Here is a 26,234-nt window from a genome sequence, read left to right on the forward strand (position 1 = left end):
ACCGCAACTACAAAGAAAGCCCATGCACAGCAACAAAGACCCAACACAGCCAAAAATAAGTAAATAAATAAATTAATTTTAAAAAAACCATGCCATTTAGGCATCTGTATGGAGATATCATCAGGAGGACAAATGGCAATACAGTCTGGAGTTCAGGGGAGAAGGGCAGGCTGGGGTTATAATATTGAGAATCAGCATGTAGCTGATAATTAAGCCATGAGATTGGAAAAGATAGGAAAAAAGAAAGTCCTCCCACATTGAGAGGTCTGGTTGAGGGAAAGGGATTAGCAAAGGATACAGACATGAAGCAGCCAATATGTAGGAAAAACGAGGCGAGTATGTTGTGGAAGTTAAGAGAGTATTTCAATGAGGTATAATCAGCTCAGAGGTTCAATAAATCAGAGGTTCAATAAAATGAGTGTCAGCTGTCCAAAGAAGAAGCTACACGAGGTGAAGTGCTCTGGAAGCTGGAAGACCGCGAAACACCCTTTCAGCTCCTCTGCCAGACTGTTGTAAGCTGAGGGCTGTAAAGGTGGAGAGGGCAAAAGCACAGCGAGAAAGGACCGCAGGGGGAGAGGAAGGAAGGGGCTGGCTCTTTCAAGTATCAAATGAGAAAACGCCGAGAGTGCAATTAGTAAACCACCTAGTCCTGTGCTGATGTCGTCGTTATTATTAGCGAGCGGGGGATTGGACTGAGACCGCCAGTGGGAGAAAGCAGGTAAGACGTATAGAAAGAGCTCTGGAGGAGGAAATTTCATAGCGAAGAAAACCCGTTCCTCCTGACAGCTTGCGTTAAAACCAGGCTTTGGATTCGGCGAGGAGATCGGGAGCAGTGTTGCGCTTCACTCGGAATTGACCGCTCGCGGCAGCAGCGAGCAAAAGCCCCGCGGATGCGAAGAGGGCCCAAAGCCCAGAGGGAGGAAGTCCGGCCCCAGATGTGAGGAAGTCCAGCCCCAGATGTGAGGAAGTCCGGCCCCAGATTTGAGGAGTCCCTCTGCCTCCGCCTCCCTCCTCCATCGGCCAATCAAGATCCAGCTGACGGCCGGTGGCGCTGGGGCGGGGAGGAGGGCGGAGTCTGAGGACCGTTAATCTATAGCCAGGCGGTATCTAGCTTTCCTCCGATTTCTTTCGCTCCAAAGACTCACTGTTAACCTGGTGGGCAGAAAACCACTTTGGAAAAAGCTCTTGCAGCTTCATATAAAACTAAATTATAAACCCCACGACCAGCAATTTCTCACCTAGGAACTTATTCAAGAGAAATTAAAGCATAAATCCCAGATCTCCATCAATAGGAAAATGGGTAAACTGTAGTATATCCATACAATGCAGTATTACTCAGCATTAAAAAGGAACCAACTGGGACGTCCCTGGTGGCTCAGTGGTTAAGAATCCGCCTGCCAATGCAGGGGACACAGGTTTGAGCTCTGGTCCGGAAAGATCCCACATGCCACGGAGCAACTGAGCCCATGTGCCACAACTACTGAGCCTACGCTCTAGAGCCCGCGAGCCACAACTACTGAAGTCCACATGCCTAGAGCCTGAGCTCTGCAACAAGAGAAGCCACCGCAATGAGAAGCCCGAGCACCGCAATGAAGAGTATCCCCCGCTCGCTGCGCCTAGAGAAAGCCCGCGGGCAGCAACGAAGACCCAACAACGAAGACCCAATGCAGCCAAAAATAAATAAATAAATTTATTTAAGAAGAAAAAAAAAAAGGTAAGCATAGGGACTTCCCTAGTGGTCCAGTGGTTAAGACTGCACTCCCAATGCAGGGGGCCAGGGTTGGACCCCTGGTCAGGGAACTACAACCCGCCTGCTGCAACTAAGACCCGGTGCAGCCAAATAAATAAATAAATTCTTTTTTTAAAAGGTAAGCATAAACTCTAGTTAATTCTATGCATGTTGAAGTGTTCAGACGTGAAATGAACTGTTGTCTGCAACTTTGAAATGAATAACAAAAAAATGGATTGACACTCGGTGCTTTGTGACCACCTAGAGGGGTGGGATAGGGAGGGTGGGAGGGAGACGCAAGAGGGAGGAGATATGGAGATATATGTATATGTATAGCTGATTCGCTTTGTTATAAAGCAGAAACTAACACACATTGTAAAGCAATTATACTCCAATAAAGATGTTTTAAAAAATGGATTGATGAATGGGGAGATGGATAGATGGTTAGATGTGTTAAAACAAATACAGCAAAATATTAATTGTAGAATCTTGGTGGTAGGTATATGGTGTTCACTGTGAAAGTCTTTCTATCTTTCTGTATATGTTGGAATATTTTCAGAATAAAATGTTTGGGGTACCAGGGGCTGAGAGGAGAGAGGAATGGGGAGTTGTCTAATGGTTGTCTAACCATTGTCTAATGGGTACAAAGTTTCTGTTTCGGAATAATGAAACTTTTCTAGAAATAGAGGTGATGGTTATACAACATTTGAATGTACTTAATGGCAATGAATTGTACACGTAAAAATAGTCAACGTGGTAAATTTTACGTTATGTATATTTTACAATTTAAAGAACCTTGGGGGCTTCCCTGGTGGCGCAGTGGTTGAGGGTCCGCCTGCCGATGCAGGGGACGCGGGTTCGTGCCCCGGTCCGGGAGGATCCCACATGCCGCGGAGCGGCTGGGCCCGTGAGCCATGGCCGCTGAACCTGCGCGTCTGGAGCCTGTGCTCCGCAGCGGGAGAGGTCACAACAGTGAGAGGCCCGCGTACCGGGAAAAAAAAAAAACTTGAGGGAATTCCCTGGCGGTCCAGGGGTTAGGACTCGGGGTTTTCACTGCGGGGGGCGGGTTTCGATTCCTGGTCGGGAGCTAACATCCCGCAAGCCGAGTGGCGAGGCCAAAAAAAAAAAAAAAAAATTGAAAGCCAAAAGAAAGAAAATGTTAGGGGAAAATTCATGTGGAAGCCTCCATGCTTTCTCTAGAACTGGTCTGGGGTACTACACAGAGAGAAGGGAGAAGGTAGCCGACAGTGTGAGTGTGCTAGGCCCACTGAGCAGAGGGTAGTGGAAAGAGAGAACACAGGCTTTGGAAATAAACAGACATGGGTTCATAATCCCAGCTTTCGCTTTCTAGCTTATGATTGTATTTGTTTCTTATTGCTATAGCTGCTGTAACAAATTATCACATATTTAGTGGCTTAAAACAACACAAATTTATTATCTTACAGTTCTGGAGGCCTAAAATGTGTCTCACTAGACTAAAATCAAGAGCTGTGTTCCTTCTGGAGAACCTAGAGGGGGATACCCACTTCCTCACCTTTTCCAGCTTCTAGAAACCTCCTGTATTCCATGGCTTGTCTCATGGCCCTTTCTTCCCTTTTCTAGGCCAGCAGTAACATCTTCAAATCAATCTTTCTCTCTCTGTCTCTCCCTCTTACACACACACACACACACACGCATGCACTTCTGCTTCCTCCTCATCACATCTCCTTCTCTGACTCTCTAGCCTCCCTTATAAGAATCCTAGTTGGGCCTACCCAGACAACCCAGGGTAATCTCCCCATCTCAAGATCCTTAATTTATCACATCTGCAAAGTCCCTTTTGCCATGTAAGGTAACATATTCACAAAAGGAATCTGGGGATTAGGATGCAGACATCTTTGCAGTTTGCGGGGCAGGGGGTCATTATTCTGCCTACCACAGTGACATTAAAAATTTTCCTGTGCCACTAGTACTCATATGTCAAGACAACACTTAAGAGGAAAAATATTTCTCATGATTTTTTCCTAACAGTCTTATTGAGATATAATTCACATACCATACAATTTAAAGCAAATAATTTAATGCTTTTTAGTATAGTCACAGAGTTGTGCAATCATCACATCTTCATCTTTCTCCATTTTTAAATATGAGGAAACAAAGGCTTGAGACATTAAGGAAACTTGCTTAGAGTAACATCTGACTGGCAGGCCTGGGGCAATGCACTGGCTGTCGAGCTGAGATTCCAGTCCAGGGCTGGACTCCCTTCACCAAGTTAGACCAGTCACCTGGGAGCAGTGTGGTGTAGCAGTTAAACTAGCAGGCTTAGACTTGGGTTCAAGGCTTTGTTTTGCTATCTACAAGCTATGTGACATCTGGTAAAACTTCTTGGAGCCTTGGTTTCCTCATTTGAAAAATGGGGGCAATTCAATAAATGAGCAGGCTGACTCACCTGTAAGATGCCTTCTAGCTATGTCATTCCAAGATTTAATGAGGGAGGAAAAAGATAATTAAAAATGAATTCCCTAAGCATTCAGTTCAATGAGAGGGATGCGAATTCCCGAAGACAGCGGCCCACACACTTCCCTTGTACACAGGTCTCAAGAGTTCCTCACTGACGGGTCTCAGACACATGGGAAAGACAAATGCCTAAAATGATGGTTACAGAGACAGATAAGCGTGTAAAGAGCTGTTGGGGGCGGGGTGGGCAGCGACAGCAGTAGGCCATGGGTGTGTGTGTGTGTGTGTGCGCGCGCGCGCGCGCGCGCGCGAGGGTTTGGGGGGGTCTGCCCAAAAATGGGCAAAGGTCCAGTGAGTGTAAACAGAGATGAGAGGGATCAGAGGCAGCTCTTCCGCAAGGCCAAGTTCAGCCTTAGTGCGAAGGCTAGAGAGGAGGGAGTGTGCGTTGGAGGTATGGTTCTGAAAGTAAACCTTCAAAGACGCGATTGGTGACACAACACCACGCGCGGCCCCGCTGCAGTCCCCGCCCCCTCCCACCACACCCACTAGTCCGCGCGACTTGGTATGCTCCGCCACCACAATAAGCCTCCTTCCTCCGGCGTGCTATTGGTACAGCCCAAGCCCCGCGAGTTGAAACCCAAAGAAAGACACTCCCGTTGTCACGCCCGGTGTCTCTGATTGGCTGGAAAATTTAAAGATCCGGCCGGTGATAGGGTGATTCTCTACACCCAGTATTTGAAAGTTTCTAGTGTCCCTACTTTTGACTACATGCCGACCTTGTTCAGCTTGTTCGCCCGAGTGCTGGCGCAAGTGAGTGTTCACCCGATCCTAGAGGTGGGAGGCAGAGCGCCTGCCTCTTCAAGGGGTCCCTGCCGGGAGGGTGCGTACGAATGGGTCAGACGGAGGGTGAACGGAAAGCCGGACGCCAGGGTCCCTCCGCGATTTCCCTAGCCAAATATTTTCTACCCCATCCCACCTTGGAGATGGGAAGCGCCGGGGCTTCAGAATCACACAAGCCCTGACTCCCACCAGCCGTTGTGGCCTCTCTCAGCCTGTTTTCCACTTCTGTACACGGGGAATAGTGAGACCTGCTTGGCTGCATATAAACCAGTGAACGTACCTGGAAGACAGAAGGCACTGATTACATGTCAGTCCCCTGCTTACCTCCACACGTCCCCTGCTTCCTGGGGGGGGGGGGACACTCAGGATTCTCGTGCCCGCCCTGGGTCTCTTGGAAGCAGGCTTCTTTTCTGCTCAGGGGATCCCTTCTGTGGCCCTTGTCGGACAGCCGAGGTTCTCCAACCCTGGGTGTACTTGACGCTGCCCATCCGCCGCTCTGGAAATTATTGTGTAGGAGAGTAATTTCTAAGAGAATTTCCGGTTCGCCCCAGGACCCTTTTTACCTTCTCCGTGAACTCTTTGTGTTACCAGTGACAGCCCCGGGACCCTTTGTGGCCATGACCCGGCTCTCCGTCCTGACCTCTATACCACCTGTGATGACCCCTGCGCTCCGGTCTTTTTGCAGACCTGCAGGGTTGGTGGCGATGCTGTCGGGCACCCAGGCAGTGGCAGCGGAATGCGCGGACGCGGAGCTGCGGTGCCGTGTTGCTGTGGAGGAGTTGAGCCCGGGCGGGCAGCCGCGAAGGCGCCAGGCCCTACGCACCGCGGAGCTGAGACTGGGTCGTAACGAGCGCCGCGAGTTGATGCTGAGGCTGCAGGCGCCCGGGCCCGCGGGGCGGCCGCGGTGCTTTCCCCTGCGCGCCGCGCGCCTCTTCACGCGCTTCGCCGCGTCCGGGCGCAGCACTCTGCGGCTTCCCGCCGACGGCGCTCCCCGGACCGGCGCGGTGCAGCTGCTGCTCTCCGACTGCCCCCCTGACCGCCTGCGCCGCTTCCTGCGCACTCTGCGCCTCAAGCTGGCCGCGGCCCCGGGTCCCGGGCCGGCCTCCGCCCGCACGCAGCTGCTTGGCCCGCGGCCCCGCGACTTCGTCACCATCAGCCCGGTGCAGCCCGAGGAGCTGCGGCGCGCGGCGGCCACCTGGGTCACGGACTCCACGCCGGTGAAGCAGCCCACGGAGCCCCGGTCCGGGGCCAAGCCCAGCACCGTGAGGACAGGATAGGGGGGACGCCTTGGGGAGTGGGTGTGCCACTGAGACGGAAGAGACCGAGAAAGCCCAAGTGTGGGGGGAAGATGGTGGAGGTATTCAGGTGGCTACTGGTTATCTCAGACGAGATGCTCATCAGACTTATGAGAATGACAGGAATATGGGAATTGTGCATGTTTCTCATGGTGCAATCCCTGAGACTGAGTAAGGAGACTAGGAAAAGGGGGCCAAGGTCACATTAAAAGAGAAAGCAGAGAAGGTGCTTCAGAAGAAAAGTGGGAACTTGGTCGCCCTGGAGGAGGAGAGGAGGTTTTGGAGAGAACGAAGTGGTCAGCTGTGTAGGGGCAGCCAACAGGTCCAATCAGATAGGGGGACAAAGTCTGGTGGGTCTGACAGTGTTCGGGAACTGGAACAAATGGATCACAGACCACAGAGGTTTGAGACAAGCTGGTGAGAAGAAGGAGATGCGGCAAGAAGGCGCCCTGGCTAGGCAGGGTTTTGCTTGGGTGTTTTGAGGCAAGAGAGACACATCTGTGACAGGAAGGGTAGTGAGAAGGAAGGATGGGTAAGAGAACCAGGAGAGTTAGGGAACCCAGGGGAGAAAGCTGAAGGAGAATCTGGACCTGCACACTGGGGTCTTCAGGGCACCAGGAGTCAGTGGAGATCCAGCCTCGGTCCCTTCCTCAAGGAGAGACCTGGATCCCTGTGGTTACTGGCAAGATCTCCAGGTGAACCGAGGCTGCCCAAGGGCTCCAAGGAGAGAAGCCAGCAGAGACACAAAGGGCTACCAGGCCAAGAAGGGAGGGGGCAATGCCTAGGGAATGTGGGGAGGCCCTGAGACAGCCCTATCCCCCCAGGAAGTCCCAAGGTGGCCCCTGCCTGTGAAGAAGCTGAGCTTGCCCCCCACCAAACCAGAGCTTTCCAGGGAACAGGCTGCTGTGCTGAGGGTTGTCCTGAAAGGCCAGAGCATTTTCTTCACTGGGAGTGCAGGTAGTGGGGGGCAGAGTGGGTGTGGGGAGAACAGTGGTGTGCTAGGATGGAGGAGAAGTGGCCCTGACTTTGCCTTCTGCCCAGGGACGGGGAAGTCTTATCTGCTGAAGCGTATCCTGGGCTCACTGCCTCCCACAGGCACTGTGGCCACTGCCAGCACTGGGGTGGCAGCCTGCCACATCGGGGGTACTACCCTCCATGCCTTTGCAGGTAAGTGAGAGCCTCTGGGACTTAAGCTGGGAGCAAGCCAGGCAGGTGGGAAGAGAGGGGAGGTCAGGGTTGAGACAGGGCTGGGATCTCAGCCCAGGCTGAATAGTGTCACTCACAGGCATTGGCTCGGGTCAGGCTCCCCTGGCCCAGTGTGTGGCCCTGGCCCAGCGGCCAGGTGTACGGCAGGGCTGGCTGAACTGCCAGCGGCTAGTCATTGATGAGATCTCCATGGTGGAAGCGGACCTATTTGATAAGCTGGAGGCCGTGGCCAGGTCAGTATGGGCAGTGAGGACTGGGTTCTGGTGGTCTTCCTTGTGGAACTCGCTCACCCCAGCTCCTAAAGCACCACATGCTCCTCTCCAGAGCTGTCCGGCAGCAGAACAAGCCATTTGGAGGGATCCAGCTCATCATCTGTGGGGACTTCCTGCAGCTGCCGCCTGTAACCAAGGGATCCCAGCCCCCACAGTTCTGCTTCCAGGTAGCACTCACCCTCTGGCCCTAACCCCCATAGGGGTCTGCTCTGCTCCCTGACACCCCATCTTGCCCCCACCAGGCCAAGAGCTGGAGGAGATGTGTCACAGTGACCCTGGAGCTGACTGAGGTGTGGAGGCAGACAGACAAGACCTTCATCTCTCTGCTGCAAGCTGTGCGGCTGGGCAGGTGGGCCCTGGTGAATAGAGAAGGGGCCATGGGATGCGGATCCAAGCGTGGGTCAGAGAGGAGCACAGGAACCCAGAGAAGGGAGAGAAATGCTTCATGGCCCCATTGGGGATGGTCACTCTGTGAGCACTGGGGCCCAGCCCCCCCCCAGGGTTGGGTCCCTATCATCCAGCACAGGGCCTGGCACAGAGTACATCTCAGGGAATTATGGGCAGATGGAGACACAAGAGTTATTCAGAGATGTTAACACTCCCATTTTACAGATGCAGAAACTGGGGTTCAAAGAGGTGAAGTGACTTGTCCAAAGTCATGGCTAGTACGTGGCTGAGCTAGGATTTGAACTCAGGTCTGACTCTAAAACCCAAGTTCCTTCTACTCTTTGAGCCTGTGCGGCCACTTGGTGGGGGAGAGGAGGTTGCAGACATGATCCCACCCCAGCTAGGACAAAAGGTTGAAATGCTACAGGTACTCTAACTTGGGAGTGGAAAGGAGGCCAGGAGGGCAGAAGATATGGACCGCAGCTGGGTCTTGGGACCCAGGTCAGATTGGGATGGGATGAAGGAAGCAGGTGGTGGTGGTGAGGGGCTTTCTATGCCTGGGGACAGGAGGCAGGTAGGAAGGTGCACAGCATACACCAGCAAGTGTGGGGGACAAGAGAAAGGCTGAGTGGCAGAGCAGTGAGAGGTGTTCCCAACTTCTTCCCCCTCCTCTCACTTGAGTTGCTGCAGCACCCAGGCTTCCCTGGAGGAAGGCTTTGGGGAAAATAGAAACACAGGCTAGATTTTTTTTTCCCCTAAGGCAGCAGGCAAGGGGCTAGAAAATTGTAGCTTGGAGGCCAATCTGATTATAGGGTACCAGTATTACAGGGTATCAACATCAGAGCCTCACCTCAGTCTCTAAATCTCTGGCCTATGCTCACTCCTCATATCTAACTTCCTCAGGGGAGCGGCTAGCTCCAACCTGGGGGCAGACACAGGGAAGGGTGCCTGCCCATGATCACAGCCAAGCACCACCCCCGTGCTTATTCTCCATGTCTGGGGTCCAAGTGAGGAAGGAACAAGTTGGCCAGCTTGGGGAACCAGCAAATCTTGCCCTGGTGCCCCATCCAGTCCCCAAGCCTGGTCCACGGCCTGCTGCATGGGCCGTATCACCCACGTGCCCCGCCTTCCCTGGTGTTCAGGTAGGCTCCGCCCTGATAGCCTGGCCTCTGCAGGTGCTCAGATGAGGTCACCCGCCAGCTCCGGGCCACGGCTGCCCACAGGGTGGGGCGAGATGGGATTGTGGCCACGAGGCTCTGCACCCACCAGGATGATGTGGCCCTTACCAACGAGAGGCAGCTGCAGAAACTACCAGGTGAGCAGGGAGCTGGGGCTGGGCCAGACCAGCTGGGAGAGGCCATCAGGCAGGCGTGGCCCCCCAGGCAGCCTGGGCCCTTGGTGTCATTTAGATATCTCGGTCCCAGCCCCTGTGACCATAAAGTCCCTTACATTTGCAGATGTAATTGTGTCTTTGAGAGATGTGACCTTTCCTGGGTCAAAGTCATTCAGCCAGTAAACACTAAAAATGAGACTTGAACCCAGGCCTCTGATTCCAAAGCCCCAGCTAGGTTTGAGCTGTGCTCACTACCTCTCTCCATGCCCTGGTCTAATATGTGTTTTTTCGGAAATTGAGCCACAAGTCAGTGACTTGTAATCTGTTTGCCCAACTCTCTTTTCCCAGGTGAGGTACACAGCTTTGAGGCCATGGACAGTGACCCTGAGCAAGCCCGGACCCTGGATGCCCAATGTCCCGTTAGCCAGCTCCTTCAGCTAAAGCTGGGGGCTCAGGTGAGTGGGAAGCAGGGCCTAGACCCTGTGAGCATCGGCCTCCCTGATCCTAGCCCCTCTGCACGGGCTGCTCCACAGCCAGAGGGCCCAGATGTGACCATAGCAAACTTCTTTCCTCCTGTTCCCAGTCACCTTCCTGCTTTCCATTTTCCACTGCCCTCCTCTTCCTCCACCTGAAGCTCCAGGCAGTGTTGCTTTAGACAAATCCTTTTCCTTTGCTGAAGCTGGTTTTCCCCATCTCTAAATTCAGAGTAAAATACCTACCGCACTCAGTTGTCTTCTGTAGTGTAGCCTCTACTGTGAGCGTCCTCCTTCCTTCCACAATGGTGAGGGTGGGATCCTTTTCTCAGGTTCCAAAGGGCACCTAGGGGGAAATGCAGGCACAGTGGTTGGAAGAGGGCTATCCCTCAAGATTGAGGTCCATACACATTCCCTCTAATAGACATGGTCATTGTGCCCTGTCACCTTATTGTTCTTTACCCCCTCCTTCTGAGGCAAACTGAGCAAATGTCATTCCCCTTTGGCACAAGGGGAAACTGAGACCTAAGGAAATAAAGCAGTTTGTCGCAGGGGCCCCAGCAGACTCAGTGCCCGTCTGTGACAGACCCCAGCCTCAGAGATCTGCCAAAGCGACCCCTGGAGCTGAGGCCAGGCGTAGGGATGCCCTGCTGTCCATGCCTCCAGTTTTCCTTCTCTCGCAGGTGATGCTGGTGAAGAACTTGGCAGTGTCTCGGGGCCTGGTAAATGGTGCCCGAGGGGTAGTAGTTGGGTTTGAAGCCGAGGGGAGAGGTAAGTGATAGGGGAGCAGTCCTACTGCTCGGGGGGTTTGCAGCAGGGCCCTGGGGTTTGTGTGCAGAGGAAAAGGCTAGCATGGAAAGGTGAGGCCTGTCCTCACCTTGGAGCCCTGGAGCGGGACTGAAAGGTGGGACTTCTCCACGCCTCCCTCAGGGCTGCCCCAGGTGCGGTTCCTGTGTGGAGTCACCGAGGTCATCCGTGCAGACCGCTGGGTGGTGCAGGCCACTGGGGGCCGGCTTCTCAGCCGGCAGCAGCTGCCCCTCCAGCTGGCCTGGGCCATATCCATCCACAAGAGCCAGGTGAGTGTGGGGACGGGGGCAGGATAGGCCTGGGGCATGTTGAAGGGCGGGGGGGTCTTCGAGGCTTTGTGAGGGTTGAACTTGCCCTGGATGGAAAGTTCCAGACCAGCTGTAGAATAAACCTTTCTTTCGTGCATTTCCCATCCCACTTCCTCTCTCTTTCCTAGACACATACACTTCCCCTCTGTCATCTTGGGCCCTGCCATTTTCTGAGCCACTATTGGATATGTTAATTTTAACATATTACGACAACTGTAGGAGGTATAGTTGTAATAATTGTTCTTGTTTTACAGAAGGGGAAACCAAGGCTCAGGGAGGTTAAGTAACTTGTCCAAGGTCACACAGCTAGTGCCCTGCAGAGCCAAGATTCATTTCTATGCCTGTCTGACCCAGACCTGAGCTCTTTCCTTTCACCCTTATCCCTCTACTCTTATCTTGGATCTGTATTTCCTGGACACCTCCCTACTCAGACACCCATCATCCTGTCTCTCTGACTCAGAATCTCTGGACTGGGCAAGGAGATCAGGGGCAATAGCTGGGCTGGTGGAGGTGGGGTCAGGTTCCTGGGCACAAGTGAATTCAGGCTGAGCTGGCTCCAGCCCTGTCCCTCCATCCCCCAGGGCATGTCCTTGGATTGCGTGGAGATCTCTCTGGGCCGTGTGTTTGCCAGCGGCCAGGCCTATGTGGCCCTTTCCCGGGCCCGCAGCCTGCAGGGCCTATGTGTGTTGGACTTTGACCCCATGGTGATTCGCTGTGACCCCCGTGTGCTGAGCTTCTATGCTACCCTGCGGCAGGACAGGGGCCTCAGCCTGGTAAGAGGGAGTCACCCAATGGTGGGCCATGTGGCCGTGGGCAGCCTGGGAGCTAGGACAGAGGGAAGGCCAAAGGACCATGGGGAGGGGGTGGCAGAGCCTCCTCTGGCTCCGTTGGCAGCAGGGCCGAGAGGAAGGAGATGCTGGCCCCCAGGCTACGACCCGGGGGTGGCACAAGCCCATGACTGGGTTTCTCTGGCTCTGATATAGGAGTCCCCAGATGATGATGAGGCAGCCTCAGACCAGGAGAACGTGGACCCGAACCTTTGATCTGCAAAGAGAAGACAAAGGGTGGTCTCCCCCTCTTCCTGCTCCCTGGTGGGCCAGGCCCCAGGGGATACCTGGGGGAGGGTAGTGAATGTCCCTTTCTCCCTTCATCAGGGGCTCTCAGTCTCCTGGCAGGGCTCAGGAGAGAGTGCTTCCCATCCATTTGCCAGCTGTGCCTCAGTTTTTCCCCTTGCCCGGGGTGAGCTGCTTCCGGGGTCAGGAGTCGGCAATGGGCCTGCAGCGGTAGCTGGTGTTATAGGACAGAGCTCTCTGCGAGGGGCTGGCCACAGGGCCACACAGTTGTGAATGCCGCTCTCTTTAGGCTGCAGAGAGGAGAGGTGGCAGGTCCTTCAGGAGCAGGAACAGGCTGTAGGGGTCCTGGCAGGGGACTCAGGTCCCAAGCAGAGAAGGGAACCTTGCTGGGGGGGGGGGGATCTTCACAGCTAGACCCAGCCCAGCACAAGCCAGGGCAAACACCCTCCTGAGCCTAACCTGAGAATATGCACTGCAAACTGTGTGTCTGTATCTTACGCTGCTCTTTTGGTGAAGAAGTCGTGTGTAGGAGTATTGAAATGGATGTTCTCAGACTGTATTTATTTTGGACAAATAAACCTGTGAACTGTGTGAGGACTGTGAGTTGAGTCTTATGGTCCCTTTAAGAACCCCTACCTGGGGCACTGGCTGACCCTTTCCGGGGTGCTACCCCTACCCCACCCCGCATACCTGGTCACACAGAGGTGTCTGTTAACGCCTTGATGGCTGAGCTCAGAGCACCCTTATATGAGCTTTTGTTAGTATCACTGGTTATTTGGCAAAGCTGAGTTACCTGAGGTTGGTGACTCATAGCGAATTGCCGTCACCCAACAGTCTGAAAAGGACACACTAGAGAATTCACACGATGGGAAATGGGCCTGTCACAATGTCCAAATGCTGGGGGCCTCGGTTGAAACTTTCTCACTTTGTGCCTTACTGGGGCTCCAGCTTGGATGTTCTGACCATCATAGCTTCAGCTGATATGTAAATTGCTCAGGGGCCCTCATAGGCTGGCAAAGACTATTAAGGTTCACTGCTTATGAGTGAAAAGGTTATCAGTTCTGGCTGATAAATACAGGTTATAGTGGAAGCGTGCAGTGGCAGCTCTAGAGAGCAATGGTTAGTTAAATGTAAAATTGCCAATGGTGGGAGAGCTTAAGAAGGCGGAAACCATGCTGGTTGCTAGGGGATATGAAATCTCGGGTGCTTGAAGGTGTTTGTCTTTGTCTCCCAAAAGCCAGCAGAGGCTCCAGCACATGAAGATTGTGTGCTCAGGGAGTGTCTGCTTAAATGGGGGCTCAGTGCCATGGTGTTTCAGAGGGGCTACAGGGCCTCAGACATTCACGGTGGGCTTCGTGGAGGAGGCACAGCCTGTGGAGAATTTGACTGATGGTTATAGATTGGGGAGAGACCTGGCTTTCCATCCTGGTTTTACCACTCACCAGCTGTGCAACTTTAGGCATGTTACACAACCTCTCTGAGAGGGTTTCCTTACCTATAAAGTGCAGGTGGTAACTGACATCCACATAGGTTTGTTGGGAGAAAGGCCAGCCACATGGCAGGAGGTCAATCAGTAGCTGTTATTAACATTTATGGGACTTCCCTGGTGGCGCAGTGGTTTAGAATCCGCCTGCCAATGCAGGGGACACGGGTTCGAGCCCTGGTCCAGGAAGATCCCACATGCCGCAGAGCAACTAAGCCCGTGCGCCACGACTACTGAGCCCACGTGCCGCAACTACTGAAGCCTGCGCGCCTAGAGCCTGTGCTCCACAACAAGAGAAGCCACTGCAATGAGAACCCTGCGCACCACAACGAAGAGTAGCCCCCGCTCACCGCAACTAGAGAAAGCCCACGTGCAGCAACGAAAACCCAACGCAGCCAAAATAAATAAATAAAATTTATGATGACTAATGGTTATCATCACCGTGGTGTCCGTAGAGCACAGTCCTGCCTGTTCCTACACTGGCTCCTTTGGCAAACAAGATGTGGGGGCTTAGAGGGGTGCCAGCCGGGCCCCCTGGATGACCCCTGCCTGCCTTGCACTTGCCACCACCCTTCCTGACCCTGAGGAATCAACTGTTTTTCTGTGGCATGAACCCTTTCCTCTGCCCCAAATACAAGACAGTCTTAGGAGAAGCCAAGCCCATCAGGGTGACCCCACACACACAAGTGGGCAACCATGGGGGCTTTTAAATGCGGTACCATTCAAGGATCAGGGTGTTCCCAAGTCAAGATAACTTGAGTGGGAAAGGAAGGTGGCAGAACAGAAGCCTAGCGCAAAGAACTGATATGAAGCCCAGAAACCCAGGCTTGGGAACCAGTGGGAACCAGGGAGGCTAGTCACTGAAGGTGGAGCTGGGAGCAGCTGGCCAGGAGGACCTCTGTGGCCACCCCTGGACAGCGAGCACAGCCACCAGGGAAGGAGTCCTGAGCTACACAGGTGGGCATGTCTCTGGTTGAGCTTGGTCTCCTGCAGAGCCTGCAGCCACTGACAAGAGGCTGAATATGCTCTCAGGGTGCAAGAAGGACCAGGGCTTCTGCCCAGAGATGAATCTCCCATCATCCTCCAGAGCCAGGCTCTTGAAGATGTCTTGGAGATGCAGTTATTTCTTCTGTACACTCTCCTGGGACTCTCCTCTCTGACCCCGCCCCTCAACTTACACTGCTGAGGCATCCCCACCACCTCCAGCCCCTTTCCCTTCCCCAGGGACTGATTTCAGCTTTCCCTGCTCTCAGATGAACTCACCCTGCTTAAAGATGTCTTCCTCATGAGACCGTCTGGGCACCAGAAAGTCCTGTCCTTAGCAATCCTCTCTCAAGGTGAGGATGCTCTCCTGAAGGCCCCTGGAGGAGGGCAAACATGTTCATAGGAGGGGGAGCTCCAGACATCCCTGCCCCTCAGGCCAGATCATGAGAGTAGACTGCCTCATGAGGGAGGTGTGCAAGGAACCTCCCAGTTCTTTATTTTCTTGGCATCTCATTTAATCTAACTTTAAACCTGAATCCCTGGGGGGTGTAGGGAAACCCCTATCTCAGTCAGGATTGGGGGCTCCCCACCCTCAGGGTCATACAGGCAGGAGTAGGCCTCATAGGAGCAGGCCTCTCAGCTCCAGGGCCTCGTGGTAGCTGCTGACACCCGCAGTGACCAGCATCCACAGGCCATAACTCTGCCCAGGCCCGGGGGCAGGGTGGGGGAGGGCGTTCCCAGAGCCATAACCTCTCTGGGGGCCTCACACCATGCCCTCTGGAACCCTGCATCTCCCTGTGGTACTCCCAGGGGACCCTCTGATCACTGGACCCTCCCCTGTCTTGGAGACCTTCCTCTCTGATTCTCCTTACCCCCAACGTAATCCCCTCAAGGAAGTGGACCTAGGATGCAAAAGCCAGGAAACACTGTGTCCTCAGATAGCTTCCAGATTTGAGACAAAGAAGCCTGGTGACCCCACTTAGAATTTGGGGGTGGGGTGGAGGGATAAGGACCGACAGAACCAAGAAAACATCCTCAGTAATATCCTGTCACACTGGGATAAAGGAGACCTCCTGCCCGTCTTGTGCGTTCATTTATTCATTCATTCATTTCACAAATATTTATCCAGGTGCTGGCTAGACACTGGAGACCCCACAGTAGCAAGAGACCTGGCTTAGATGTCTTTGTGCACCAAAGCACTGAGCACAATTACTTTAGAAAGGAGACACTTCATAAAATGTTTGATATTTAAAGAATTCAGGGACAGTGCCATCCCCTGAGAGGTGGGGATTTTTACTCCCATTTTGCAGAGGAGGTAGGTGAGGCCTGGGGAGCTAGGCAGTGGCAGAGCTGGAACTGGAACCCTGTGCACTCCACTTGGTGTTCACAGAGCTGTCCAAAGGGAGTAAGAGGTGGGGCTGAGACAGAGGGACTGGTGGAGGGCCCACCTTCACCCTACCCTCAGTCGGAGGCATGGGGAGGGTTTAGCGAGGCATGAGCTGCTCCTTTCTGAGATCCTGGCACAGTTTGCTCACCCCTACAGGGCCAATGGTGGTGCTCAGACCGCTGCATCCCAGAGTAGTGGGCCTCCTGCTCCCCAAGCACCACACACCAGACACCACTAGGTGGCGCCAAGTTGTCAGTCGGTCTCTGCCCAGAGACCTGTCCGGGTCCTTTGTCTTCCAGTCTCTGTGCCTGGGTGGGCCACCTCAGGAGCTGGGGCGGCCAGTAGGCATAGGGAAGCTTCTTTGTTGAGAAGCTAGTACCAGGTATCTGTTGAGTGTCTCATGGTTTGAGTTCATTAGCCCCCTTGTTTTTCCACAATAACCCCAAGAGGAGAGTGGGACATTATCCCCACCTTATGGGGAAATGAAACTAATCCCCTGTAAGGTTAGGTGACTTGGCCAAGGTCACACTGCAGGCTGGGTCTGGAACCCAAGTCCCAGGGTCCTGGGATATTTGCAAGGTCAGCAGAGGGCACTGAAGCCAGATACTGGCTCCACAACTTGCTGTGTAACCTTGGACATGCTGCCTAAAACCTCAGCCCAAATTTCATCATTAGCCATGGAGTTAGGACAGGTAAAGAGCTGGGGTGGGGACAGGCATGTGGTAAACCCTCATGGTTAGTTCCTAGTGGCCTTTATTGCACTTACCTGAAGAGGCCACCCTGCAACCCTCCTCATCTCTCCCTCCCCCTGTCCCCCAGCCTCTAGGGTGGCCAGAGAATAACAAAGAGAATTAGCAGGAGCCCAGAGTAAACTCTCTTTCAGTCTTCCCTCCTGGAGGACCCAGGCTGTGCCCAGCCTCTAAGGGGAAGGGGAGAATGAGGTCTTGTCCCCTCTCCTTCCCAAAACAAACTTGAGTCCCAGCCCTGGTCGGTGACTGTGTGTATCATAACTGCCCCTCTTCTTGCCTCTGTCCACCTTCTTATCTGAGCATCTTTGATGACTCTATGAGGGGGATCTTTAGACCTAGTTTACAGAGGAGGCTCACAGAAGGTGGGCAGCTCAAGGTCACAGGGCTGTAAATGGCAGAGCCAGGATGGCACCCAGGTGTCTGAAGCCTCACCTTGGTGTTCAGGACCTTTGCAAAAAGGAGGAAGCAGGCGCTGCTTCCTTTCCCCTAGCTTTGTTCCTGAAACCCCACACTCAAGACTCCATTTCTTTAGGATTCCAAGAGCATCACCTGCTGAGACATAAAAGGCTGGGAGGGGATGAGATGGAAGGGGAGGGGCTTGGTAGGAGACCCTGAATGGGGCAGTGAACCCGGGTGCCAGACTAGCCCTGCGGGGAGGAGGCTGATAGTCAGCCCACCTTCCACTCCTTGGACTCCCACCACCTCCAGCTCCCTCCTGCAGCCTCGCAGCCTCCCGGCAGATGCCCGCGCCAGGGGTGCCCCCTCACTCCCCTCCCCCAGCTGGTGTTGGGTTCAGTAAGCAGAGCCCCAGCTCACCTGGGAAGGTGTCGAGTGAGGAGGGCGTCCAGTTACAAGCTGGGGCTGGGAGGGCAAGCAGGGGCAACCCAGGGGCAGGAGCCAAAGGCCTGGGACCTGGTGGTGGGGGTAGGTGTCAGGGGGAGGCCTCAGGACCTACCCCCCAACCCTGCAGGGGCCTCCTCCCTGCTGCTGGAGGCCCCAGCTCCTGGGGACTGAAGCAGAAAGACCATGGCATCCTCCTCAGATGCCACCTGGCAACTAGCACACCCGTCAGCTAGGCCTCAGTTTCCCCATCCTCAGAATGGGGGTAGGGTGAGAATAAGCCCCGTGTAACCGATCCACCACAGCCCAGGACTAATCTGGGTAAACTGTGAAGGGCTGTGCACACCCTTAGGGAGGGTGTTCTCTCTGTTCAGCTCCAGTCCTTTCTCTCCAACACCCAGGGTGGCCTCCTCCCCCGCCCTGCACCCTGGGCCCTGGCACTGCACTCCATGCCTATTTAAGGCAAATCTCCTGATCTCCTTTTAAATAACATTCACTCCTTGTTGTGGAACAGACAAGCAGGGCCTGAGCTTAGAAAAAGGGGAGGGAGTTGCAAATATCCCATCAGAGAGTGGGGGGAACACGGTGGTGAAGCAGGTTTGGGAGGGTCCTTGCACTCCCTACCCCAGCCTCCCATTTGGTCCCCTCACTGCACAGGCCCTGGATTGGCTCCAACCCCTTTAGAGGGACTGGGGCACTCCCAGAAGGCTTCCTGTAGCCCCAGGGACTGTGGTGGTGTGGGAGACTGAGGAATAATGCCACTCCCAAGGCCTGGGGGGTGGCGTGCTTGGGTGAAGAAGTGGCATTTGACCAGCAAGGGGAGTGGGAGGGTCTGGGGTAAGACTGACATCTGATCTCACAGCCTGCCAGTAAGGATGAAACAACTGCTATTCCCTTCTAGAATCAGAGGCTCAGAGAGGCCAAGAGACCAGCCCAGGGCCACACAACTAGTGAGTGGAAAGGTCTGAAATCTAGGCCTCGCTCTGCTCCAAATTTATGCTTTCTGCCCCTCCATGCCAGGTGTCCTTGTGTCTGGGGCTGTATGTGACACCAGGCAGTGACTCATCAGGGACCAGGCATCATTCAAAGTCCCCCACACGGGACTTCCCTGGTGGCACAGTGGTCCGGAATCCACCTACCAATGCAGGGGACATGGGTTCGAGCCCTGGTCCAGGAAGATCCCACATGCCACGGAGCAACTAAGCCCGTGCGCCACAACTACTGAGCCTGCGCTGTAGAGCCCGCGAGCCACAACTACTGATACCCGTGTGCCTAGAGCCTGTGCTCCACAACAAGAGAAGCCACTGCAATGAGAAGCCCGCGCACCACAACGAAGAGTAGCCCCTGCTCACTGCAACTAGAGAAAGCCCGCGTGCAGCAACGAAGACTCAACGCAGCCAAAAATAAATAAATAAAAAATAAATTTAAAAAAACGAAAACGAAAACCAAGTCCCCCCCCCACTCTTACTGCCTGCATAGCTCTCAGGCAGGGACCCTGACTCCTTTGCTTCTGCCTCCCTCTTCTTTTCTCCAGGCCAACCACACCTCTCCTTCCCCTCCTCCCAGGTTCCTGGCCCAGGCATCCCCCTGCTTCTGGCCTGGCCCCCAGATTAGCTCACCTTAACTTGGTCACGTACTCAGAAACTTACAGCCAGAAAGTGGCATGTCCCACACTCCTCCGAAGGAGTGAAGCAGCGAGGCTAGGCTCCTTCCCACTGCAGGACCCCCCGCAGGGCCCTTCCCAGCCACTCTGTTCCTCCCCGGAGGCCCTCCCTCTCCCGCTTCCTTCTCTTCCTCTTTCCCCCAGGTGTCCTGGCCGCCTCCGCAGCCTCCCATCTCAGAGTGGCTAATCCCCCTGTGGTCCTCACATGACGGAGACGCCCTCTTTGGGGTTCAAAAGGAGAGGGTCAGGGATCCTTTACAGATCATGTTGCCTCCCCAGGCATGTAAGCCCCAAGAAGCCAGCCCCACCCGCGTGTCAGTGTCATGCTGGACTAGGGGGTGGGGGACCAGAGAGAGGAAGAAGCCCTAGCCTTGTCTTCCTCTGGGCACATAGAGCAGATAGGGGCCAATGTGGTCAGCTGGTCCAATGGCCTCATTTCACAGATGAGCAACTGTGGCCCAGGGAAGAGGAGGAGAGGCCCCGGGGGCTCACAGTGAGACAGAAGCTGAGCTGGGTCTTACTGGGACCCCTGGTAACCTCAGGTGGGGCTTGATCCCAGGGGAAGAAGGGTCAATTATAGGAGGAAACTCGGCTCAGTGTTTAATCGGGGTGGGGTGTCCTTGAACTTTTCAGGGTCTTTCTAGCTTGGTTCTACCTTTTACCTCTTGTTTGCCCTTGGACAATCCCCTTTCCCTCTTTGGGCCTCAGTTTTCTTGTGTAAAACAAGTGGGTTGGGTAGATGGTCTTTAAGATCCCTTACTGTTTACATCTTCTGCACCTCCCATCAGTCCAGCCCCATCGCCCAGGCCTTTTTCCAGCTCTCGCCCAGGCCCAGGTCTGCCTCATAGCCCCTCAAGATTGCTCCAACAGGGAATTCCCTGTGGTTGGGACTCGGCACTTCCACGGCAGGGGGTGCAGGTTCGATCCCTAGTCAGGGAACTAAGATCCCGCATGCTGTGCGGCACGGCCAAAAAAAAAAACATTGCTCCAACAGCCTCTATACTGTCTCTAGCCTCCGCTCTCGTCCCCTGCAATAAGCTGCCCCAGACATTGCCCAGGTAACCTACTGATGCTTAGGAATCTCCCATGATGGCCCTCCACGGCCTCCCTAAGAGTAATCCAACTCATCACCTGGCATTCAGCACATCCCACCCGCAGCCTTGGACCCTGGGCTCAGTTTCTTCATCTACCAAGCACTAACGACCCCTCACTTAGGGACTGTGGTGTAGACACATAGTGGGGCACAGGCCAGGAGCCCAGGAAAGGTGGGATGGCCTGAGTGGCACTCAGGGCTTCTCTGTGCTGAAAAGGCTGCCCATCCCACCCCCACTCCTTCATCCAAATTGGTGAGGTGCTCCAAGGCTGATTCAAGCTCCATCCCCTCCTAGAGAGGCCAGGCCCCCTGGGTGGCCCCATCAGAGTGACCTTGCCCATGTGGAGCTCCCACGGGCCAGATTCACTCGCCTGCCTGTATCTGCAGCTCCTGCCATCCTGTGGGGAAGGTACAACTGGCCGCTCCTGGAGAACCAGCTGGCAGGCACTTGTTGAGTGAATCCTTGGGTCTGTGGGTTCCTGCCCAAACCCCTCTCCTTCCCCCAGGGAGGTGTTTTTTTGTTTTTTGTTTTTTTTTTTTTGCAGTACGCGGGTCTCTCACTGTTGTGGCCTCTCCCGTTGCAGAGCACAGGCTCCGGGCGCGCAGGCTCAGCGGCCATGGCTCACGGGCCCAGCCGCTCCGCGGCACGTGGGATCTTCCCGGACCGGGGCACGAACCCGTGTCCCCTGCATCGGCAAGCGGACTCTCAACCACTGCGCCACCAGGGAAGCCCCAGGGCGGTGTTTTTAACATGGGATTTTCTTTGACTCTCAGAGACTTCCTCACTCCCAGCTCCACAAGCTCATAGCTGGGCCTCGGGGCAGACTCTCAGCTGGAGGTTTTAGACCCTGTCTTGCCCTGATCCAGTGACTGGCCAAATGGACTCTCAGAAGCCTTCCCCAAAGGCCCAGGAAGGAGTAGCTGGCAGGAAATACCACTTATTAGAAGAGAATGCTAAGGGAAGAGAAGCCAGGACCTAGAAGCTTGGAGACCTCCCACCCTGGGGTTTGAACACTGCTTCAGCCACTTACTAGTTTCAGGGTCTTGGGAAAATTACCTAATGTCTCTGAGCCTCAGTTTCCTCATTGGGAAGTAATAACAACTATTTCATCCTATGATGAGAGAATTAGATGATGCACGCAAAGTGCTGAGCTCACGGCCTGACACCTCGTAAATGCTCGAAAAATGGTAGCTATAATCCTTATTGAGGACAGATGGATCAAGGCCCCCAGCTGAGGGGGTGCAGGCTGTTGGTTGTTCAGCCAGAGGTAGGCAGCTGGTTAGTAGCGAGAATACAAACACAAAGTCCCAAGCCTGGCGCTAAGCAGTCTATATACATCATCTCATTTAAACAGTCCCTTCCTCTCTCAAAAGTAGGGGAAATTTCCTAAGGCTCAGTGAGTACTTGTAGAAGGTCTGCAGTTTACAAAGTACTGTTTACTTTATAGAGCCAACCTCTCATCCTGTGAGCATTCTAATAGTTGTCAACGGTCACACGACTAGATCTGGGACTAGAACCAGGGGACGGCTCCATCTTTCCCCAGAGGCTGGTGGCAGACACTCTGAGGGGTTTGGTGAGGCCTGAAATCCCCACCCAGGGCCTAGGGTGGGACAGGGGCTTTGAAGACAACAGTGTCATGTCTGGCTCCTGCCCAGCATCTGGTTCTGTGCTGGGCGGAGACCTGGGTCTGCAATTCATCAGCCCCACCTGTCAGCCCTCCCAGGCAGGCACGTGGGGCCTTCGGTTATCACTAAGGAGAGCGCGGCTGAGGGGGGCCTCAGTTCAGGGGCCTGGTCTCCCTTCCTTGCTGGGCACCTTCAGGCAGGGAGCTGTGTTCCCACCGGCCAAGCACCTCCAAGTTGACTGGGCTCTGTTATATGACAGGTACCCTGAAATATGCAGAGACCGCACTCATTCAATAAATATTTATTGAACACTGACAGTGTGCCTGGCCCTGAGCTGGCTGTGGGGTATTGGACAAAAATTCCCGCCTACATTCTAGTAAAAGAAGCTGTAAAGGAAAGCATAAGTGTGGTGGAAATAAAAGAGAGCAATTCGCTTTACACAGGTTAGTCTGAGAAGGCCTTTGAGCTGAGGGAGGGAAGTACAGCTAGAAAGAGCATTCTGGACAGAGAAGAGGGCCCACGCAAAGGCCCTGAGACAGGAAAATTTGGAGTGTTTGGAGATGAGCAAGCCTGCTGTGAGGTGGGCACACAGCGAGCTTGCCCTCAGTAAATGCCAGTTGAACAAATCAACCAAAGATCATAAGGATTTCTGCATCCAGCTGAGACGGAGTAACAGGGACTGGATTTACATCCCCACCTAAGACAACTAAAATACCCCGCAAAATATGTGCAACGGTGGTTATCAAGACATCGGGTGCCAGACAGGGAAAAATAGTGACTTCTGGGAGTGAGGACACAAATGAGGTGAGCCCTAGAAATGCCCCACCTCACCGCCTGAAGAAAGTTTCCAGACCAGAGCGCAGCGAGAGGAAGGCAGGTGAAGCCTGGCAGCCTCCCCACACTGAGAAGACACTGAAAAGCTGGGAGTACGGAACACGAGGCAGAGAACCAAAAGGGCAAGAGCTGCACACAGAGAACTCTAGAGCTCTACACTGGGTACCTCTGCAGTCATTCTGCTCAGTGCATGCATGTGAGGAAACCACCAGAAAGCACGGTGCGCACCACCCAAAAGGATGAGAGAGGATAATCCTTGGAGCTCACAGAGAGCTGCGAATAGCGCTGGTTCCCACAAACCAGAGTAGAAACCACACAATTAACGGGACACTGAGTAGAGCCAGCGTCAGAAGTTTTGGCTCGGAAGTGGGAAAAAACTAGACACTGCTCTGGCCCCCTCTAACAAAAGTAAGATCTGAAAGGACCAAACTGTTTTCAAGTAACTTTTGCACGCCAGGACAAAGCTCAAGGACATTTATAAGAATACACACACACAGGGCTTCCCTGGTGGCGCAGTGGTTGGGGGTCCGCCTGCCGGTGCAGGGGGCGCGGGTTCGTGCCCCGGTCTGGGAGGATCCTGCGTGCCGCGGAGTGGCTGGGCCCGTGGGCCATGGCCACTGAGCCTGCGCGTCTGGAGCCTGTGCTCTGCGCGTGGGGGCTGGGGGGTGGCGGCAGCAGTGAGGGGCCCGCGAACCGCAAAAAAAAAAAAAAAAGAATACACACACACACAAATCCAGCAATTGATAAAATAAAATTCTTAATGCCTGGCAACCAATAAAAATTAGCAGGTAAAAAAGAAACAGGAAAATATGACTCATAATGAAAAGAAAAACCAATCAATTGAAACCTACCTAGAAATTACCCAGATGATAGAGTTATTACAGATTTTTTTTTTTTTTTTTTGGCTGCACAGCATGCAGGATCTTAGTTCCCCAACCAGGGAGCAAACCCATTCTCCCTACAGTGGAAGCACAGAGTCTTAACCACTGGATCGCCAGGGAAGTCCCTATCACAGACATTAAAACAGTTATTCTAACTATATTCCATATGTTCAAGAAGATAAAGAAAAGACTGACCATGTTAAATAGAGATATAGAAGGTATTTTTTAAAAGACCCAAGTTGAAATTATGAAAACTATAATGTCTGAGATAAAAATACACTAGATGGATTAATAGAACACTAGACATGGCAGAAGATTAGTGAATTTTAATACATAGTAATAGAAACTATCCAAAATAAAACACCTAGAGAAAAAAGACTAATAATAATAACATGGCATCAGTGAGCTGTGAGATGACGTCAAGCGACCTAATATTTCTATATATGTAACCTGAGGGAAGAAGACAGGAAAAAATATTTGAAGGAAAAAATTAACTGAAACATTTCTAACTTTGATAAAAATGATAAATCCATAGATCTAAGATAATTAACCCCAAGCACTATAAACATAAAGAAACTATACCAAGCTCTCTGGTCTTCCCCATCCAACAGAAAGCACAAGAGAGACCAAGATTGAACCTGGGCCCTCGGCAGTGAAAGCACAGAGTCCTAACCACTGGACCACCAGGGAATTCCCAAGACAGCTGCATCTTCTTGTGCAGTGCCAGCCGTGTCACTGAGACATGATGGTGAAGGCTGGAGTAAACGAATACAGCTGTATTGGGTGCCTGGTCACCAGGACTACTTTTTTTTTTTAATAAATAAATTAATTAATTTATTTTTGGCTGCTTTGGGTCTTTGTTCCTGTGCGTGGGCTTTCTCTAGTTGTGGCGAGCGGGGCCTTCTCTTGTTGCAGAGCATGGGCTCCAGGCGCTCGGGCTTCCGTAGTTGTGGCTCACGGGCTTAGCTGCTCCTTGGCATGTGGGATCTTCCCGGACCAGGGCTTGAACCTGTGTCCCCTGCATTAGCAGGCGGATTCCCAACCACTGAGCCACCAGGGAAGTCCCACCAGGACTACTTTTAACTCTGGCAAAGTAGATAATGTCTCCATCAATGACCCCTTCATTGACCTCAACTACATGGTCAACATGTTCCAGTATGATTCCACCCATGGCAAATTCAATGGCAGAAAGATGAGAATGGGAAGCTTGTCATCAATGGAAGGCTCATCTCCATCTTTCAGGACTAAGATCCCACCAACATCAAATAGGATGATACTGGTGCCAAATATGTTGTGGAGTCCACTGGTGTCTTCATTATCATGGAGAAGGCTGGGGCTCATTTTAAGGGTGGAGCCAGAAGGGTCATCATTTCTGCTCCTTCTGCTGATGCCCCCATGTATGTCATGGGCATGAACCATGAGAAATATGACAACTCACTCAAGATTGTCAGCAATGCCTACTGCATCACCAATTGCTTGCCCCCGCTCCCCTCAGCCAACATCATTCATGACAACTTTGGCATCATGGAGGGACTCACACCCACAGTCTATGCCATCACTGCTCCCCAGAAGACAGTGGATAGCTCCTCTGGGAAGCTGTGGTGTGATGGTCATGGGGCTGCCCAGCACATTATCCCAGCTTCTACTGGTGCTGCCAAGGCTGTAGGCAAGGTCATCCCTGAGCTGAACGGGAAGCTCACTGGCGTGGCCTCTCATGTCCCCACCCACAGTGTGTTGGTTCTGGATCTGACCTGCATTTGGAGAAAGTTGCCAAATATGATGACATCAAGAAGGTGGTAAAGCAGGTATCAAAGGGTCGGTTAAGGGCATCCTGGGCTACATTAAGGACCAGATTGTCTCCTGAGTCTTTAACAGTGACACCCACTCTTCCACCTTTGATGCTAGGGCTGGCACTGCTCTCAACGACCACTTTATCAAGCTCATTTTCTGGTATGACAATGCATCTGACTATAGCAACAGGGTGATGAACCTTATGGTCCACATGGCCTCCAAGGAGTAAGAGTCCCTGGACCATCAGCCCTACTAAGAACGCGAGAGGAAGAGAGAGGTCCTCAGCTGCTGGGGAGTCCTTGCCTCAACTCAGTCTCCCAAGACTCTGAGAATCTCTCGTTCTTGACAGTTTCCAAGAACAAGAAACTGTGACCCCATCAGAGTTGGGGCTCTCCCAAGCCCTACTTTGGAGGACCCCTACTTTGTCATGTACCATCAATAAAGTACTCTCTACTCAGCCAAAAAAAAAAAAGAAAAAGGAAAAAAAAACCTATACCAAAGTATATCAAAATTGTTTTTAAAAAGTGATAAGGAGAATTCTCAACCTTTCTGTGGTTTGGGGTTGCTGTCTGCCTCATAAAGCAAAGTAGAGGGTTTGTCTTCTGGGAAGACAAAAGTCGTCTTTTCCTCTGAAAAAGGCTCTTACATAGTTGGCTTTGGCATCTTCCAGGAATAAGAGGGCAGGGATTGAGGCCTCATGAGTCTGGGATTTCAGTTGGGATAGAGAGAGAAGACAGTGGTTAT

At 53.2% G+C, this 26,234-nt stretch overlaps 1 protein-coding gene and 1 pseudogene across 2 annotated transcripts; both read left to right on the forward strand.

Annotated features, from left to right (window-relative positions):
- Positions 1-4,883: 4,883 nt before the first annotated feature.
- Positions 4,884-12,745, forward strand: PIF1 (PIF1 5'-to-3' DNA helicase). Of its 2 annotated transcripts, XM_049705906.1 has the most exons (13): positions 4,884-4,975; positions 5,691-6,267; positions 7,125-7,257; positions 7,342-7,467; positions 7,586-7,739; positions 7,831-7,945; positions 8,021-8,127; positions 9,341-9,480; positions 9,847-9,953; positions 10,655-10,742; positions 10,902-11,047; positions 11,668-11,859; positions 12,070-12,745. In XM_049705906.1, the coding sequence occupies exons 2-13, from the start codon at positions 5,710-5,712 to the stop codon at positions 12,127-12,129; spliced, it is 1,926 nt and encodes a 641-aa protein (XP_049561863.1). In that variant the 5' UTR covers positions 4,884-4,975; positions 5,691-5,709; the 3' UTR covers positions 12,130-12,745. The 2 variants fall into 2 exon arrangements, with proteins under 2 accessions (XP_049561863.1, XP_033293031.1); XM_033437140.2 differs by having other exon boundaries at positions 7,125-7,467.
- Positions 12,746-24,728: 11,983 nt separating this feature from the next.
- On the forward strand, positions 24,729-25,928 carry LOC101270953 (glyceraldehyde-3-phosphate dehydrogenase-like; annotated as a pseudogene).
- Positions 25,929-26,234: the final 306 nt, after the last annotated feature.

Source organism: Orcinus orca, chromosome 2, assembly GCF_937001465.1.
Source record: "Orcinus orca chromosome 2, mOrcOrc1.1, whole genome shotgun sequence".
NCBI lineage: Eukaryota > Metazoa > Chordata > Mammalia > Artiodactyla > Delphinidae > Orcinus > Orcinus orca.